General features: G+C 38.0%; 2 protein-coding genes and 1 pseudogene across 2 annotated transcripts; 1 reads left to right on the top strand and 2 right to left on the bottom strand.

Annotated features, from left to right (window-relative positions):
• Nucleotides 1-629: 629 nt before the first annotated feature.
• LOC149394185 (uncharacterized) lies at nucleotides 630-2,796 on the bottom strand. Its single transcript, XM_089616558.1, has one exon. The coding sequence runs from the start codon at nucleotides 2,718-2,720 to the stop codon at nucleotides 873-875; it is 1,848 nt and encodes a 615-aa protein (XP_089472684.1). The 5' UTR covers nucleotides 2,721-2,796; the 3' UTR covers nucleotides 630-872.
• A 7,967-nt stretch (nucleotides 2,797-10,763) lies between these two features.
• LOC149394184 (ASI1-immunoprecipitated protein 1 pseudogene) lies at nucleotides 10,764-12,109 on the top strand (annotated as a pseudogene).
• A 1,719-nt stretch (nucleotides 12,110-13,828) lies between these two features.
• Nucleotides 13,829-16,124, bottom strand: LOC149394183 (uncharacterized). Its single transcript, XM_089617455.1, has one exon. It carries the CDS (start codon nucleotides 16,046-16,048, stop codon nucleotides 14,204-14,206), a length of 1,845 nt encoding a protein of 614 aa, XP_089473581.1. The 5' UTR covers nucleotides 16,049-16,124; the 3' UTR covers nucleotides 13,829-14,203.
• Nucleotides 16,125-16,664: the final 540 nt, after the last annotated feature.

Here is a 16,664-nt window from a genome sequence, read left to right as displayed (position 1 = left end):
GCATTCGCCGGTCATCGGCGCCCGATCTGGTGCTTTCGCCGGTCATCGCGCCCGATCTGGTTGGGGATGAAGCGACCTGAAGAGAAACCCTGGCCTCCATGTTGCGCAGAGGCACTGAAAGCAAGCATCAGCGGTCTGAGCACCGAACCCAAGCCTTGTTCTTCTGAAAGCAAATGGCGAGCCTTCTTTCGCAGATCTCCGCTGCAAAACGTCGAGGTCGTTGTCAAGAACAACATGTACGACAAAGGCTTCTTGAAGAATGCTTGGGAGATCTACGCTGCAAAACCAGAGCTCGGTTTTTTTTTTTTTTGGGATTTCGTTTTTGAATTTGTGTTTGAATGAGAGAGAATATTTGCGTGTATATTCGGTATTAATTACAGAGGTTATTGAAGGCCCTTGAAATACGCGACAGTTATTATCCAAAGATTTGCTTTAATTGATTTTATTTTCGATAGGGAAACGGGCGGGAATAGTTGTGAGGATATATTGGTATTTTTAACTATGTAAATAAATTCGCCTGGCTATTAACACAAAATTAACCAAATGTTGGCTAAATCCAAAACTGTATATTTTTAGGAGGCTATTTAGCTATATAACCCAAAATAAAATAAACTATCATACAAAATGCATGAGTAATGAAATTCATTACTATGATGTTTTTTTTTATCAATACAAGCACATGACTATCCTCAATCATCATATATTCATAATCAATAAATATAAAACTATGTCTTTGAGAACTGGAAAAAAAAAAGTCCCCAATATTAGTTGAAATTGGGTACAAATGAATCCTACAGTATATGATACTCCAATTATATAAATTCTATGCTACAAGTAACAAACCGCGGTCATAACCACGGCCTATAGCAGGGTTATTTTACAAGTGCTTTCATTGCATTAATTTTCTTCAAAGAATTCCTTGCAATATAATCAGGTGCCACGCCATCACAGATCATATCCTTCAGAAGCTTGAGAGCAACACCTACCTGTCCCACCTTTATGTAGCCTTCAACCAGAGTGTTGTATGAAAAGATATCTGGCCGAAATAGCATTTCTTCAAAAATGTCCTTTGCGTTCTCCATCTCACCTTGTTGACAAAACCCATTTATTAACGTGTTGAAAGTTATCAAATCGGGCTTCGAACCATGTTGCACCATATCTTCAAACAATTGCTGAGCCTTATCCATCTTCCCATTTCTAGCAAAGCCATCGATAAGAATATTTAGAGTAATGATGTTTGGATAGATATTTCGAGACACCATCTTGTCAAACAACCTCATGGCTCCTTCCATATTATTAGAACGACACAACCCACATAACAAAGAGCTGTATGTGATAATGTTTGGAGGGATATCTCTTTGAATCATCGACTCGAACACAGCCAGAGCATCTTTTATCCTTCCAACCTTGGACAAAGCATCGACTAAGGTATTGTATGTTATTACATTCGGCGATACACCTTGATCCTTCATTTTGTCAAACAGCTCTTTCGCTTCTCTCCATAAGCCCGACTTGCACAAACCGTAGATCAAAGAACTGTAGGTGTAGACATTGGGCTTGAGACCCCTCTTACTCATAATTTCAAAATTATCCAGTGCCTCTTTGCCTCTTCCGTTTCTGCAAAGAGCATCCAACATTGTAGTGAAAGTAACAATATTGGGGAGGATTCCAGAATCGACCATCTTCTCAAAGAACAGAGTTGCTTCTTCCACTCGGCCAGCCTTACACAACGCATCGAGTAGAGAAGTAAATGTGACAACATCAGGCTCGACACCTTTTATTTCCATCAATTCAAACACTGTGATCGCATCCTGGATTTTATCGACTTTACAAAGTGAATCAATCACAACACTGTAAGTATGGACATTCGGCAAAACTCCATCATTGTCCATGTCAGCTAAAAGTTTATGTACTTCTTCCAAGCGGTCGGATTTGCATAATCCATTAATCAAAGAAGTATAGCAAACAACATTGGGCTGAAGACCGCGGCTGGTCAGGTCCCGAAACAAGCTCAATGCCTCCTCAGTTCGTCTTTCTTTACAAAGGCCGTCGATGAGTGCACTAAAACAGTATAAATCAAGTTTAATCCCTTCAATTTTGAGGATTCGCTTAAGAAGACCGATTGCCTTTTGGGTCTCTCCGGCCTTACAAAACCCATTGATGATGGTCCCATATGTCGCCTCGTCGCACAACTCTGTTTGTTGCTCGACCATCTTCTCGAACAAATCCATAGCCTCAGCCATAGAACCTTCCTTACAGAGACCGTCGAGAAGAGTATTCATGGTGAGCGAATCAGGACGAATCCCACTTTTAATGGCCACGGAGAGAACTGAGAAGCCTGACTTCGCACTGTTTGACCGCCCCAAACACTTAGCAACGATGGTCAAAGTACAGACGTTGGGTTGGAAATAAGTTCCACGAAACCTAACGAGGTGTGAGTACATAGAGACCACAGTGGAGAACTGGTTCTTCTTCGACATTGAATCAATCAATTGATTGAAACTCCGAACAGAGGGCATGGGTCTCATATCAGACATGTCATTGAAGAGACGCAGAGCTTCGCCTATAGATAAGTCTCGGGATTTGCATCGATTTTGGACCAATTTTTCAAATTCAACTGTACTTCTAGTAGAAGCATAGCTACAAGAACGAGAATGAGCAAAGCTAGAAAAGATTGAAGGATTACCGAAGACTCTTTTGCTCAGCATTTGGAGATTCATCTTCTTTGATCGAATTTTTTTTCTTTTGATTTCGCCTCCGCAAGTCTCGTCAAACCGCCCTAATTTCTTTTCTACTGTTATTGTTTTCTATTCAATCAAGTCTTTCATGTTATATTTATTAACTTTTACTTTTATTTTTACGAATGAAAAAATATATCAAGTTTACAATGTGTTATGCTAATCTTTCCAATTTATAATAATGGCAATAATTACTTAGGCAAAATACATCATATATTTTTCAGAATGATAAAGAAGAAACCCTTTGACTCAGTTCCTTTAAAATATTTGTCTAAATTATAATTAATTATTAAATAAACAAGTCAAGTATTTGTTGGAATTAGTCAATTTTTTTTTCTTAAGATTAGTCCAAGTTTCATTTTATTAGAAAAATAATTAACTAAGTCAAAATAAATTAATTAACTTAACTAGATTAATTAATTTACTTTAGCCTGGAAGACTATTTGTCGAAGTAAATTAAATTAACATAATCAATCAATTAATTTACTTCGGCTTGATGAGCTAGTATTTTAATAAAATATAATTTTGGTTATTTTTTAAAATGAGGTGGGTGACTTTAATGTCCCTTATTTTATGTGTACGACTTCGATTATATCACGCTCTTTTTCTAATTGAATTCGATTTCTCTCTGATTTTATATAATCATCAACGTTGGTTTTTATTTCCTCATTTAATTCTTTTCCCTTTTTTTGTTATCAAAATCCTAATTATTTGATTTATGTTGTTGAAGTGAACACGTTATTTTGCAGGTTAATTGCATGATCAGATTGAATCGTTCTTTCACGGGGTTTTCTTTAAATTCCTATTGTTCTTCAAATATTTACAAGTTTTTTTAATAAATCAAAATTAACAGAAGAGTAAATTTGATTTACCCGCCGGATAGAGCTTTCTTATTGTTTCATGTAGTGGATATATTCCATGATTGTGTTTATAAAAAAAAATATTTGCATGTTCTTTTAGTATATTTTAATATACTTTGACAGCTTCATTCTTATGTTTTTTTAGCTGACATTGAAGATGTTATATACTTAATTTAGAATATCTTTTTTTGGTAAATTAAATTTTACAGATCAATAAATTTAATTAATATGTTCGTTTTATAATAATTGTGATATATTTCTTTGTAGCACGTGTGGATGCGTTAACTGTATATGACTATTTTACCTACGAATCATCAGTGAAACTTTGTTATCAAATAAAGCTTCTGGAATTTAATTTACCATCATAGTTAATTTAAGTAATATTTGTCATCTAATAATTTTTTTTAAAGCTTTTTCATGTCTAATTTTGAACATGTCAGAATAATTTGTCGAACGAGTCATCAAATCTAAGTTTGTTTGAAAGTATAATAGCAGGTGCCTAGATTGATATACTTGTCACTAACATTAGGTTGTTTGAAAATTTAATGACAAGTGTGCCAGAAACCAACATACTTGTCATTAAATCTCCAAGCAAACTCAGATTTGAAGACAAATTTATTAGCAATTTACTTAATGAAAAGTTGTAAGCAATCTATTTTTAAGGACAATGATAATGTCCGCCATAAAAAAAGTCATTTTTCCCGAGGAAGCGACACAGTCATTTTTGAGACAATGCTCTTCTCTCATGTTAAGGTGTGGGCCACATCTCGTCTAGTTACACGAGATCTCGTAGAAGGGTGTCCGCCACTAATTTCTTGAAAAATAAACCTAAAATACAACAAACTCAAAAGAGGACAAAGGGATTACCCTCAATCCACTTTGTTGTGCTCAATGTTAGTTTTTTCTATAATGTCGAAGTGCGGGGGTCTCATCTCGCCCCCAAAATATAGTGTTTTTAGAGAGAAGTGTAGACAAATTTGAGTTTTGACACAATAAATTGTGGTCGAGAGAACTTATCTTTTCCTCATGACTTTGGTTCTCTCTCTCTCTCTCTCTCTCTCTCTCTCTCTCTCTCTCTCTCTCTCTTATTGATGAGTCTGTGTTAAGCTTAGGGTATAGGCCTTCAAGTCTGGCCCAGCCCGGTCCCTAAAAAAAAGTCTAACACAGGCCCGGACCGGTCACTGATTAGGCCCCGTTCAAGACAACTCTTTTTTAAATAAAATTAATATTTTATTTTTGTTTAAGATTAATTTGTTATGTTTAAAAAGTACTTTAGACACATAAACTCAATTTTATTATTAATGATATACATGTTTTTACTAAAATGTTTGTTGTTTTGCTCAAAAATGCATATTTTGAACAATAAAAAAAATGTTTATTTAAAGTCTAATTTGGGTTTTTTAAAGCCTATCTTTGGCCTTTTTCTAATCTGGGTATGTGCTCAGCCCTCAACTCGTAGGTCGAGAGTTTGGTCCTGGGTTAGGCCTAAAATTTTATTCCTTAAGTTTGGCTCGGTTCGACCTTCCAATAAAAGGGCTTGGGTTGGATCAATGCTTGGACCTTTTTTCAGGCATGAAAAAAGGGTCGACCCAACCCGACTCTTTTGACACCCTTGATCATACCTCTATCTCATGAAGATTTTCGTTTTTTTCGCGTGTGTCGTTTTGGTTGCTTCTAGAGCCAGAGAGTAAAGGTAAAGAAATATACAATATACTCATTATTTTGGACTGATTTTTTCAAGAATATAGTGGAAAGGCCAAGTAATGATGATCACACAAACAAGATCATGAGGTAATACCAGCTCAAAGGCCTTGTGGGCTATGTTAAGCCATTTTTTGGATTAACTCTTGTAGACACGGCATAGGTGGACTTGGCCACATGGCTTTGAATTTATGGGATTGGGAATATGGTGGTAGTGGTGGTTCTTCACTCAACTTCACGCCCGAAGCGAGTTTGCTCTTCTCTCACACTCTACGCCAAGAGTGAGTAAGTCGTCGTGGTCCTTAAGAAAATAGAAAACGTGAACTACAGAAACGCGGAGTGTTTCCCCTCGGCGCGTGCTCTGACGCTCAACATGAGTCTTTGTGACATTGTGTGAGTGGAGATGGCATTGATTTCCCTTTGTTTCTCTTGATTTTAGTCTCAATTGTGTGTTATGTGAGTGAAATAGTTAAGTAGAAAATTGGGCAGAGTTTTGTTAGAAAGAGAGATATAGAGTAGAAAATTGGGTAGAGTAGAAAATTTTGGGACGCCTTTGGAACCGGTGGAAGGCGAAGAAGACCGTCGTTGGTAGAGGAAAGGTGAGCGTCGGAGGAGGAAGAAGAGTGATCGGCTTTGGTCGTCTTCTTCTTCTACTTCTTCTTCTTCTTTTTCTTCTTGCATTCCCTTTTTTATTGAGCTTCTTCCCAAACACACGCATATCGACCGATATCAAAATGTTTACGACGGAAAGGGTAATATTGTAAACTCATGCAATTTAGTGCATAGTATATTTAAGACGTAAAATATTGGAAAAATGTCAAATAAAGAGAGGGTATTAGTACATCTTACTCAAACAAGATTGTAATTGCAGACCATATTAAATTATTTTAAACCATCACAAACCATCACAAAAATTAGTAAGTTCAATCGCTAATTTTGTTGAATTTCATATTTACTTATCGCAAACCATAGCAAAATTTCTTAAAATTTCATATTTTTGAACGCTAAATCTAACTGAAGTCAAAATAACAAGTTAATCTAATAAACTTAACTTACTCATTCTCTTGAACTTCAATCCGTGAAATCCACGTGTTTAGTGAGATATTTATAGTGTGAGAGAACAGGAAAAAATAAAGAATATGATGCTTACGAGACTTTTAATTTTTTTTCTCCAAAAGATGATAAAAAATCAAGTTTTAAATATCTTTGACATCAAAGGTTTAGTCACGATAATTTACTAATTAAAAAGTCTAAAATAGTGTTGTTAACTGGGTCGGATCGCCCGTAAATTAATTACTCCGGCCCTCTTTTTTAGAAGTTTCGGGCGGGCCCGACCCTTTTATAAAAAGGCCGAGCTAAATCTTGCTTATTGACAGGTCTGGGCTGAGCTTAAGGTATATGTCTTCAAGTCCGGCCCAATCAGGACTCTAAAAAATGACCAACCCAAGCTAGGACCGAGTCCTAATTAGGTCCAGTTCGGCCCTACTCTTTTTTAAATAAAATTAATATTTTATTTTTGTTTAAGATTAATGTTTTTATTTTTGTTTAAGATTAATGTTTTTATGTTTAAAAAGTGCTTTTGACATGTAAATTCTATTTTATTATTAATGATATAAATGTTTCTAACTAAAATATTTGTTGCTTGATTAAAAGTGCTGAATTTTAAAAAATATTTATTTATTATTTCCTTTATGATTATAGTTTGAGTTTTTTAAGGTCTAGGTTAAGCCATTTTCTAATCCGGGTCTATGCTCGGCCCTCGCCTCCGAGAGTCGTGGGTTTGGTCTTAAGTTGGGCCTAAGTCATATTCCTTGAGTTTGGCTCGGCTCGCCCCTCCAATAAAAGAGCTTGGGTCAGGCCTGTGCTCAGACCTTTTTTTGGGTCCCTTCTCTCTCTCTCAGATGAAGATTTTTGTTATTTCGCGTGTTTTTGTCTTGGTTGCTTCTGGAACCAGAAAGTAAGGATAAAAAAATATATGATATACTCGTTATTTTGGATCGATTTTTCCAAGATCTTGCTGATTTTTTCATGATTTTTTCAGGAATATAGTAGAAAGGTCAGTTGATGATAATCACACAAACAAGATCAGGGGGTAATACCAACTCAAAGGCCATGTGGGCTCTATTGATCGTCGTATCCGGAAGCGCAACATTGATAATAAAATAAATAAAGGTGGGAGATGCAATGGCACACATTACACTAGTACAAAAAAGACCTTTGGGTGCGACTTTTTTCGCACCCAAAAGTCAATTTTCGTACCCAAAGATATCATTAGGTGCGAATTTGGGTGCGACTTTTCTACACCCGAAAGTCCGCACCTAAAAGTCTTGGGTGCGAAAAGTCGCACCCAAAAGTCTTGACTTTCGGGTGCGACTTTCCGCACCTAAAGTCGCACCTAAAAAGGTCACAAAAAAAAAATGGCGACATTTAGGTGCTTCTCTTCGAGAGGGACCGGATCTCCGTCGCCGCTCCTCTTGCGACCGGCTCCACAGCTTCCGAACCAAGGATACACACACACACACACACACACACACACACACACATACACACCCACACAAAAAAAACACATTTCTTCTCAGCCCCTTCCTTCTCGGTCCGCGCACGTGTCCAGTGGTGAGTCTCGGTGGTTGGCTGGGTCGTGTGGACGAGGGGTCGGGGATTTCTTCTCGGCCGGTGCTCGGTGTCGGATCGGAGCCGACAACGGGGTGCGAAAGGCGAACCAGGTCTACAGACCTACAACAAGAAATAGAGGGAGACAAAGTTAGAGAGAGAGAGAGTCACCTGAGGGAGACAAAGTTTGACATAGAGAAAAAGAGAGAAGAAGAGGAAACTCACCTGAGGTCCGACGGCGGCGGCGGCGAGGGCTCAGCTCGGTGACACCGCTCCAACTCGCGGCCTCCTTTCTTCTTCGGGGTCACAGCTCGCGCACAGACAAGAGAAGAAGAAGATGGGAAAAGAGAGAACTCGGAGAGAGAGAGAGAGAGAGAGAGAGAGAGAGAGAGAGAGAGAGAGAGAGAGAGAGGCTCGGGTTGATTTGTTTTATATCATGACCTAGAATTTGGGTGCGACTTTTCGCACCCAATGATCCGTGTCAGTACCTTTGGGTGCGACAAAGTCGCACCTAATAGTATTTCAAAAAAAGAGGGGGAAAATTTGACCGCAATAAAATTTAAGACATTGGGTGCGACAAGTCGCACCCAATAGTACTTTTGGGTGCGACTTATCGCACCTAATAGTATTTCACAAAAAAGAGGGGGAAAGTTGACCGCTCAAATGTTTTAAGATTATAGTCGCACCTAATAGTTTTGATGAAGCATTGGGTGCGACTAAGTCGCACCCAAAAGTTTTGACGGACTTTTTCGCACCCAAAGTTTAAAAAAATCAGCGAAATTTTTTATATGCTGGTTTAGTTTTGGGTGCGACAAGTCGCACCTGAAAGACTCATTTGGTGCGAATTTTGGGTGCGAAACGTCGCACCCCGCACCCGAATGTCTTCCGCACCGGAAAATTGTAATTGTAGTAGTGTTATTTATGCAATGTGTTTGCAAAGAGATGGGGTGCAGTGATGGATAGTAGCAGGAAAATTGCACTAGATAATTACAAAGCATAGTTTATATTCGAGGGCGCAGCGTAGTTAATTAAAAGTATAGCATCGTTTGTTTAAAAAGTACTTTTGACATGAAAACTCAAATTTAGTATTAATGATATAAATATTTAAAAAAAAAAAATTGTTATGATGAAAAGTGTATAATTTGAATTTTAAAAGACGATTTATTTATTATATTTTTTATGATTATAGTTTGCGCTTTTTAAAGTCCAGTTTAGGTTTTTTTCTAACCCGAGCATGTGTTCAGGCCTCGGCTCCGAGGGACGAGAAATTGGTCCTAAATTGGGCCTAAAGTTCTATTCTTTAAGCTCGGCTCGGCCCGGCCCGGCCCGGCCCGGTCGGGGTCCGGACCTTTTTTAGGCATAAAAAAAGGGTTGACCCAACCCAACTATTTTGACACCCTTAATCGTATCTCATTTCTTCTCTCTCTCTCTCTCTCTAACTACGATGAATATTTTCATTTTGTTATTTTTCGCATGCATTGTCTTGGTTGCTTTTGGAGCCAAAGAGTTAGGGTAAGGAAATGTGATGATAATCACACAAACAAGATCAAGGGTTACACCAACTCAAAGGCCCGGTAAGTGGTGATTTTTGTCTGCTGATCGTCGGATCCGAAGATGTAGCAGGACTCATAAAAGTTAAAGCTGGGTGCTGCAATGACACACATTATTTCAGCAATGTGTTTGTAAAGAGTTAGGGTCAAGGATCACCTTACCGTTACCGTACTGGAACTTCAATTTTAGAGGGGAACCGCTTACCGGAGTGGAAATCGAGGGGGAGTCAGACAAAAAAAAAAGAAGGAAACCGGTACCAGTAGAAAACCGCTTACCGTAGAGGAAACCGAGTGGTATTCAGTCAAATATTTTGCAATAATAAACACTTTTTCATATTTTGAAAAACTAAATTAATTAGATTACAAACAGTACGACAAAATATAAAACACAAAGTTCAAGCCAAGATAAAATTCAACATAAAGTACCGTAAAGTCAAACCTTGATTACAACACGTACGACAAAATATAAAACACAAAAATTAAGATAAAATTCAACATAAAGTACCATAAGTCAAACCTTGATTACGACAAAATATAAAACACACTACTTAGTAATTAATTATACGTGAAGTGTTTGTCGTCACTCGTGAATGAAGAACCGAACGCCGCAATTCATCATCAAATTAATTTTAGTTCAACATAAACATGATCACAATCATCAATTCATCATCAAATTAATTTTAATTCAACATAAATATGATCACAATCATCCATTTATCATCAAATTAAGTTTAATTCAACATAAACATGATCAACATCACAATCATCACCAAATTAATTTAAATTCAACATAATCATGACAATAATCATGAATTTCTTATCAAGTTAATCAGTTCATCATATTCTAGAATTAAGACACAAATTTTTGAAAAAATTCACAAATCTCCGAAACTCTAGACTCGTGACTCTCGGAAACCTTTAGTTTAAAAATATTAAAACATTTACCCATTGAGGACTTGCTCATCCACGATGAAGATTTTTTTTTTTAATGCAGCTTTGCTGTGGTGGGGATTGAACCCACGACCTCCACACAGGAGGTAGCGTGGAATTACCACTAGGCTATCCTAGGTACCACCTCCACGACGAAGATTTTAGAAGATTGTTTGTTCAAAATTTTATTTCAAAAATATGTCAATTCTTGACTTGTGGGGGAAAAAAATCCACATTATCATAAATTTGCACTAAAAAATCAAAGAAAACCGAGAGATGGGTTATGTTTTAGAAAAATCTGAAACGGAGGGAAAGTTTTGTAAACTAATATGAATGTTCGAAACATTAAGTTAAATTAAAGGAGGCATATACTCAATTTTCCCCTAATTTCTTTAGTTTTAGGGCTCTCTAGAAGGTAAAAGCAAAAGGTGTGTGACTTGGAAATGGACGCTCCGAGCTCATCGGCGTTGACGACGACGGCGTTCGAGGAGAGAGTGAATCGCACCGTGTACGTGGACAACCTCTCGCCGCAGGTGACGGAGGCGGTTCTGAAGACGGCGCTGGCACAGTTCGGGAACGTGAAAAAAGTGGAGTTCATCCCCAACTTCGTCGTCCCCGGAAACCCTCCGCAGTGCGCTCTGGTCGAGATGGAGAACGCGAAACAGGCGATCTCCGTCGTCTCGATCCTCTCCGACTACCCGTTCATGATCTCCGGCATGCCTCGCCCCGTCCGCGCGCGCGCCGCCCATCCGGACACGTTCTCCGACAAGCCTCCGGTCCCCGGACGCCGCGTGGAGTGCCGGTGGATCGACGCCGGAGAACCGGACTTCGCCGCGGCGAGGTCGCTGAAGAGCCTCGCCTACAAGCACTCATCGGAGACGGCTTTCATGCTGAAGCAGCACCAGGGCGAAGAGGCGGCTCTGGCGAAGAGGCAGAGCGAGGCGCTCAAGACGCACTACAAGAAGTACGAGCTCATCAATGGCGTCGTCTACGACAAGACGGCTCACAAGCTGGCTAACCATTACTCGCTCAACCACGGAGACCATCGCTGATTCGCTTCTCTGTCTTTTGCTCTCAATAGATGATCTTTTTTTACTGCTATAGGCTTAGTTAATTTAGAAATATAGTACAGGTTTCATGTGGTTGTTAGCGTTGGAAATCGAAGCTGAGATATATCTGTGTGTGTGTGTTCGTTTCTTACAACTTGATAACAATATGTTGAATCAGATGTGCAGTGACAAAAGGTTCACCGGAGAAGATGATATCGACACTCCATCATTTACCTCCCTAGCTAATTCTCTAATTGTAGTTCTTATAACTTGCCTTTTGCTATCTAGTATTAGTATAGAAATATACAGGTTCGTGTGGTTGTAGCGTTGAAAATGAATTCCTGCAAAATCAACCAAACTGAGATATGCTTGTTGGTTCTTGTAACTTGATAACAATGTGTTGAATCAGATGTGCAGTGACAAAAGCATCACTGGAGAAGATGATATCGACACTCCATCGTCTAATCATTTTCAAAGAGGTATGACTTCAAATAGTTTGATTATGAAAGAAAAAGTCGAAGCAAGATCATATATCAAAGTTGTTGGATGCACAAAATTTGTTACGATAGTTATTTGGTAAAAAGAATAAAATACAGAGCCGAACAGAGAGCCTGATTCAACAACGGATAATGCGTAAATTGTCACTAAAATATATTGTAAAATCATGAGGGTATGAATGTTGTGTGTATGTCCTTTAATCTCATGTATTTCTCATGTTATGGGTGGTGTTATACTGTGTGTCTCTCTCTCTTAGTTTTTCAAGAGATCGCAGTCCTTCATGTTTCGCAGTCTTCGGTTAATATCTTTTATGTTCTCGGCACTGTAACTCACATTAATGCTCTTTAGGTTGCTGGGCATAGATGGTTGTGAATGTGTTTGGAAATTTAGCTTGAGCCTTCTTGTTAAGTTTGCTGAGCATAACTTATTGTGAGCTTCAGCATTTAGTACTTTTTGAAGCTAGGCAATCTTGACGACGAGCTTTATTCTTTTCCCTTTTCGTTAGACTTAAGCTCAATTGTTCAGCTCTGCAAATAAGGATTGTCTTGCTCGTCAATTGATATAACTTGCCGTTCCTTTCCCACTTTTTGCGTTTTGTTAGAGTCTCCTGCCTTAACTATTCAGCATTTCAAGGATTTCGTTTTTTCGTTGCCTTTCATATTGTTGAACTTGTAAGCTCCATTGTTGAGGTCTGTGGTAAGTGATAACACTTCGAGTTTGGCTTGAGTTCATTGACATCGCTCACTATGCATGAAAACATCTCTAAGTACCAAGTTCTCAATTATGAAAGTTCTTGGTTTTACACACTTGTTGAAATGTTAAACAAATCTTTGCTGGTTGGCGAGGTTTCTCAATTGGGTATGCTCTCACTTTTCTTCAATCGGGTCTAACTCTTAACGTTGGAGTTGTCCAACCATTCGCTCTGATTTTTGCCTAGATTTATAAATAGGTGTATTTTTTTTTTCTTTAGAAGGGATTTGAATTTTAAGCGGATTATTTTCTGTTACGGGTATCTAAAGAGGGTTAGATTCTTTGGAGTGCAACCACTGCTAAACAGTTCTTGCACTGTGCACCCGTTGCTGTGAATTATTTAACATAATTACGATTTATTCAAATAGTATTTCTTGTAAGATAAGTAAATACTCAATATTTTATCGAATGGAAACTTAAGGTAATCAAGCTTCAAAATGTTGATTATTTATTCTCCATTTTGACGTAATGTCTCAGTCATAGGCGCATTTTATGTTGACCGTTTATTACATGAAAGTTGATATACACTAGAAATTCATCTTGGAGTCGGGCCTGGGCCATCCACGTGGCGGGTTCTTCTAGGGTTCCGGAGATTGGGGAATCGGAGGCTCACATTGTGGATGCGACGAAGCATTTGATTGTAGAAAGAGAGAGTGAGTGAGAACTTACTGTACTTTCGCATATAAAGTCCGAACTCAATAGGTCAACGAAAAATGCTATATTGAGTTGACAAACCCTATTTTAAACCGGTTGTTGTGAAGTTGCAGTGAACTAATGAAACACCTGATTGCAATTTACAGGTTGTTTGGCTCAATACTATTCTCTTAAACCTAAGTTTCTCTCAATTAAAGTTTTGACATAATTATAAATTAAAAGAAAATAACTCCATACCAAGGACATGAAAAAAAAATCTCCATGACAGGGAAAAAAAACTATCATACAAAATGAAATGAAAAATCATCACTATCATGTTTTTATCGATACAAGTATAGTACTATCATCAATAGATTCATCATCAGTAAATACAAAACAATGTCTTTGAGAACTGAAAACAGCAGAATAAGAAATAGTGTTTCCATTAGGAGTTGAAATCGGGTACAAATGAATACTCTCCAACTACAAATATTCTAAGCTAAGTTACACTTTAAGGTCATCTTGGTGTTCAACGCTACCGAATCTCAACTCAATAGAGATTTAAGATTATTTAACTTCTTTCCATGAAAATATCTCCATGACGAATAAATAAAATAAACTATCATACAAAATGCATGAGTAATGAAATTCATTACTATAATGTTTTTTTTTATCAATACAAGCACAGGACTATCCTCAATCGTCATAGATTCATAATCAATAAATATAAAACTATGTCTTTGAGAACTGAAAAAAAAAAAAAAAAATCCCCAATATTAGTTGAAATTGGGTACAAATGAATCCTGCAGAATATGATCCTCCAATTATATAAATTCTAAGCTATAAGTAACAAACAGCGTTCATAACCACGGCCTATTGCAGGGTTATTTTACAAGTGCTTTCATTGCATTAATTTTCTTCAAAGAATTCCTTGTAATATAATCAGGTGCCACGCCATCACAGATCATATCCTTCAGAAGCTTGAGAGCAACACCTACTTGTCCCACCCTTACGTAGCCTTCAACGAGAGTGCTGTATGAAAAGATATCTGGCAGGAATGGCATTTCTTCAAAAATGTCCTTTGCGTTCTCCATCTCACGTTGTTGACAAAACCCATTTATTAACGTGTTGAAAGTTATCAAATCTGGCTTCGAACCATGTTGCACCATATCTTCAAACAATTGCTGAGCCTTATCCATCTTCCCATTTCTAGCAAAGCCATCGATAAGAATATTTAGAGTAATGATGTTTGGATAGATATTTCGAGACACCATCTTGTCAAACAACCTCATGGCTCCTTCCATATTATTCGAACGACTCAACCCACATAGCAAAGAGCTGTATGTGATAATGTCAGGAGTTATGTCTCTTTGAATCATCAACCCGAAAACAGCCAGAGCGTCTTGAGTTCTTCCAATTTTCGAGAAAGCATCGACTAAGGTATTGCATGTTATTACATTCGGCGATACACCTTGATCCTTCATTTTGTCAAACAGCTCTTTTGCTTCTCTCCATAAGCCCGACTTGCACAAACCGTAGATCAAAGAACTGTAGGTGTAGACATTGGGCTTGAGACCCCTCTTACTCATAATTTCAAAATTATCCAGTGCCTCTTTGGCTCTTCCATTTCTGCAAAGAGCATCCAACATTGTAGTGAAAGTTACAATATTGGGGAGGATTCCAGAATCGACCATCTTCTCAAAGAACAGAGTTGCTTCTTCCACTCGGCCAGCCTTACACAACACATCAATTATAGAATTGAATGTGACAACATCAGGCTCGACACATCTTTTTTCCATCAATTCAAACACTGAGATCGCATCCTGGATTTTATCGACTTTACAAAGTGAATCAATGAGAACACTGTAAGTGTGGACATCAGGCGAAACTCCATCATTGTCCATGTCGGCTAGAAGTTTCTGGACTTCTTCCAAGCGGCCAGATTTGCATAATCCATTAATCAAAGAAGTATAGCTAACAACATTGTGCTGAAGACCGCGGCTGGTAAGGTCCCGAAACAAGCTCAATGCCTCCTCAGTTCGTCTTTCTTTACAAAGGCCGTCGATGAGTGCATTAAAACAGTATAAATCAAGTTTAATCCCTTCAATTTTGAGGATTCGCTTAAGAAGACCGATTGCCTTTTGGGTCTCTCTGGCCTTACAAAACCCATTGATGATGGTCCCATATGTCGCCTCGTTGCACAAACCTTTCTGCTCGACCATCTTCTCGAACAAATCCATAGCCTCAGCCATAGAACCTTCATTACAGAGACCGTCGAGAAGAGTATTCATGGTGAGCGAATCAGGACGAATCCCGCTTTTAATGGCCACGGAGAGAACTGAGAAGCCTGACTTCGCACTGTTTGATCGCCACAAACATTTGGCAACAATGGTCAAAGTACAGACGTTGGGCTGGAAATCAGTTCCACGAAACCTAACGAGGTGTGAGTACATAGAGACCACAGTGGAGAACTGGTTCTTCTTCGACATTGAATCACTCAAATAATTAAAACTCCGAACAGAGGGCGTTGGTCTCAAATCAGACATCTCATTGAAGAGACGTAGAGCTTCGCCTATAGATAAGTCTCGGGATTTGCATCGATTTTGGACCAATTTTTCAAATTCAACTGTACTTCTAGTAGAAGCGTAGCTACAAGAACGAGAATGAGCAAAGCTAGAAAAGATTGAAGGATTACCGAAGACTCTTTTGCTCAGCATTTGGGGATTCATCTTCTTTGATCGGATTTTTTTCTTTTGATTTCGCCTCCGCAAGTCCTCGTCAAACCGCCTTAATTTCTTTTCTACTGTTATTGTTTTCTATTCAATTAAGTCTTTCATGTTACCCTGTTAACTTTTACTTTTATTTTTACGAATTAAAAATATATCAAGTTTACAATGTGTTATGTTAATCTTTCCAATTTATCATAATGGCAATAAATACTTAGGTAAAAATAAAATACATCATTTTTTTTTTCAGAATGATAAAGAAGAAACCGTTTGACTTTTTTTTAATAGAAATGGATTTCCATTAAGAAATGGGTAGAATATCCAGAAATACAGGAGAATTATATCTTAGTACAAGGAACACAACAAACCTAACTCGGAGTGAATCTAACACTAAGTTCAGATAATCGTGCAATTTTGTGCATACTTCCGACAAAAGGAAGAACAACGAGCACAAGAGAAATCGAGCACATATATGGCTCGTTCAAAATATCCATAACGGATGATGGAGAAATCCAATCAACCTTGATCCGGTGACCAAGAAGAAGATGATTCTTCTGCCTGCATAGAGAAAATTCTAACAGGAAATCCAAAACGACAAAGGAGACAACGGCTAATCCGC

This window comes from Urtica dioica, chromosome 6 (genome assembly GCF_054948205.1).
Source record: "Urtica dioica subsp. dioica isolate 48M chromosome 6, U.dioica_male_clone48M_v1_H2, whole genome shotgun sequence".
In the NCBI taxonomy this organism is placed as follows: domain Eukaryota; kingdom Viridiplantae; phylum Streptophyta; class Magnoliopsida; order Rosales; family Urticaceae; genus Urtica; species Urtica dioica.
This window is presented reverse-complemented; position numbering and strand designations above follow the sequence as displayed.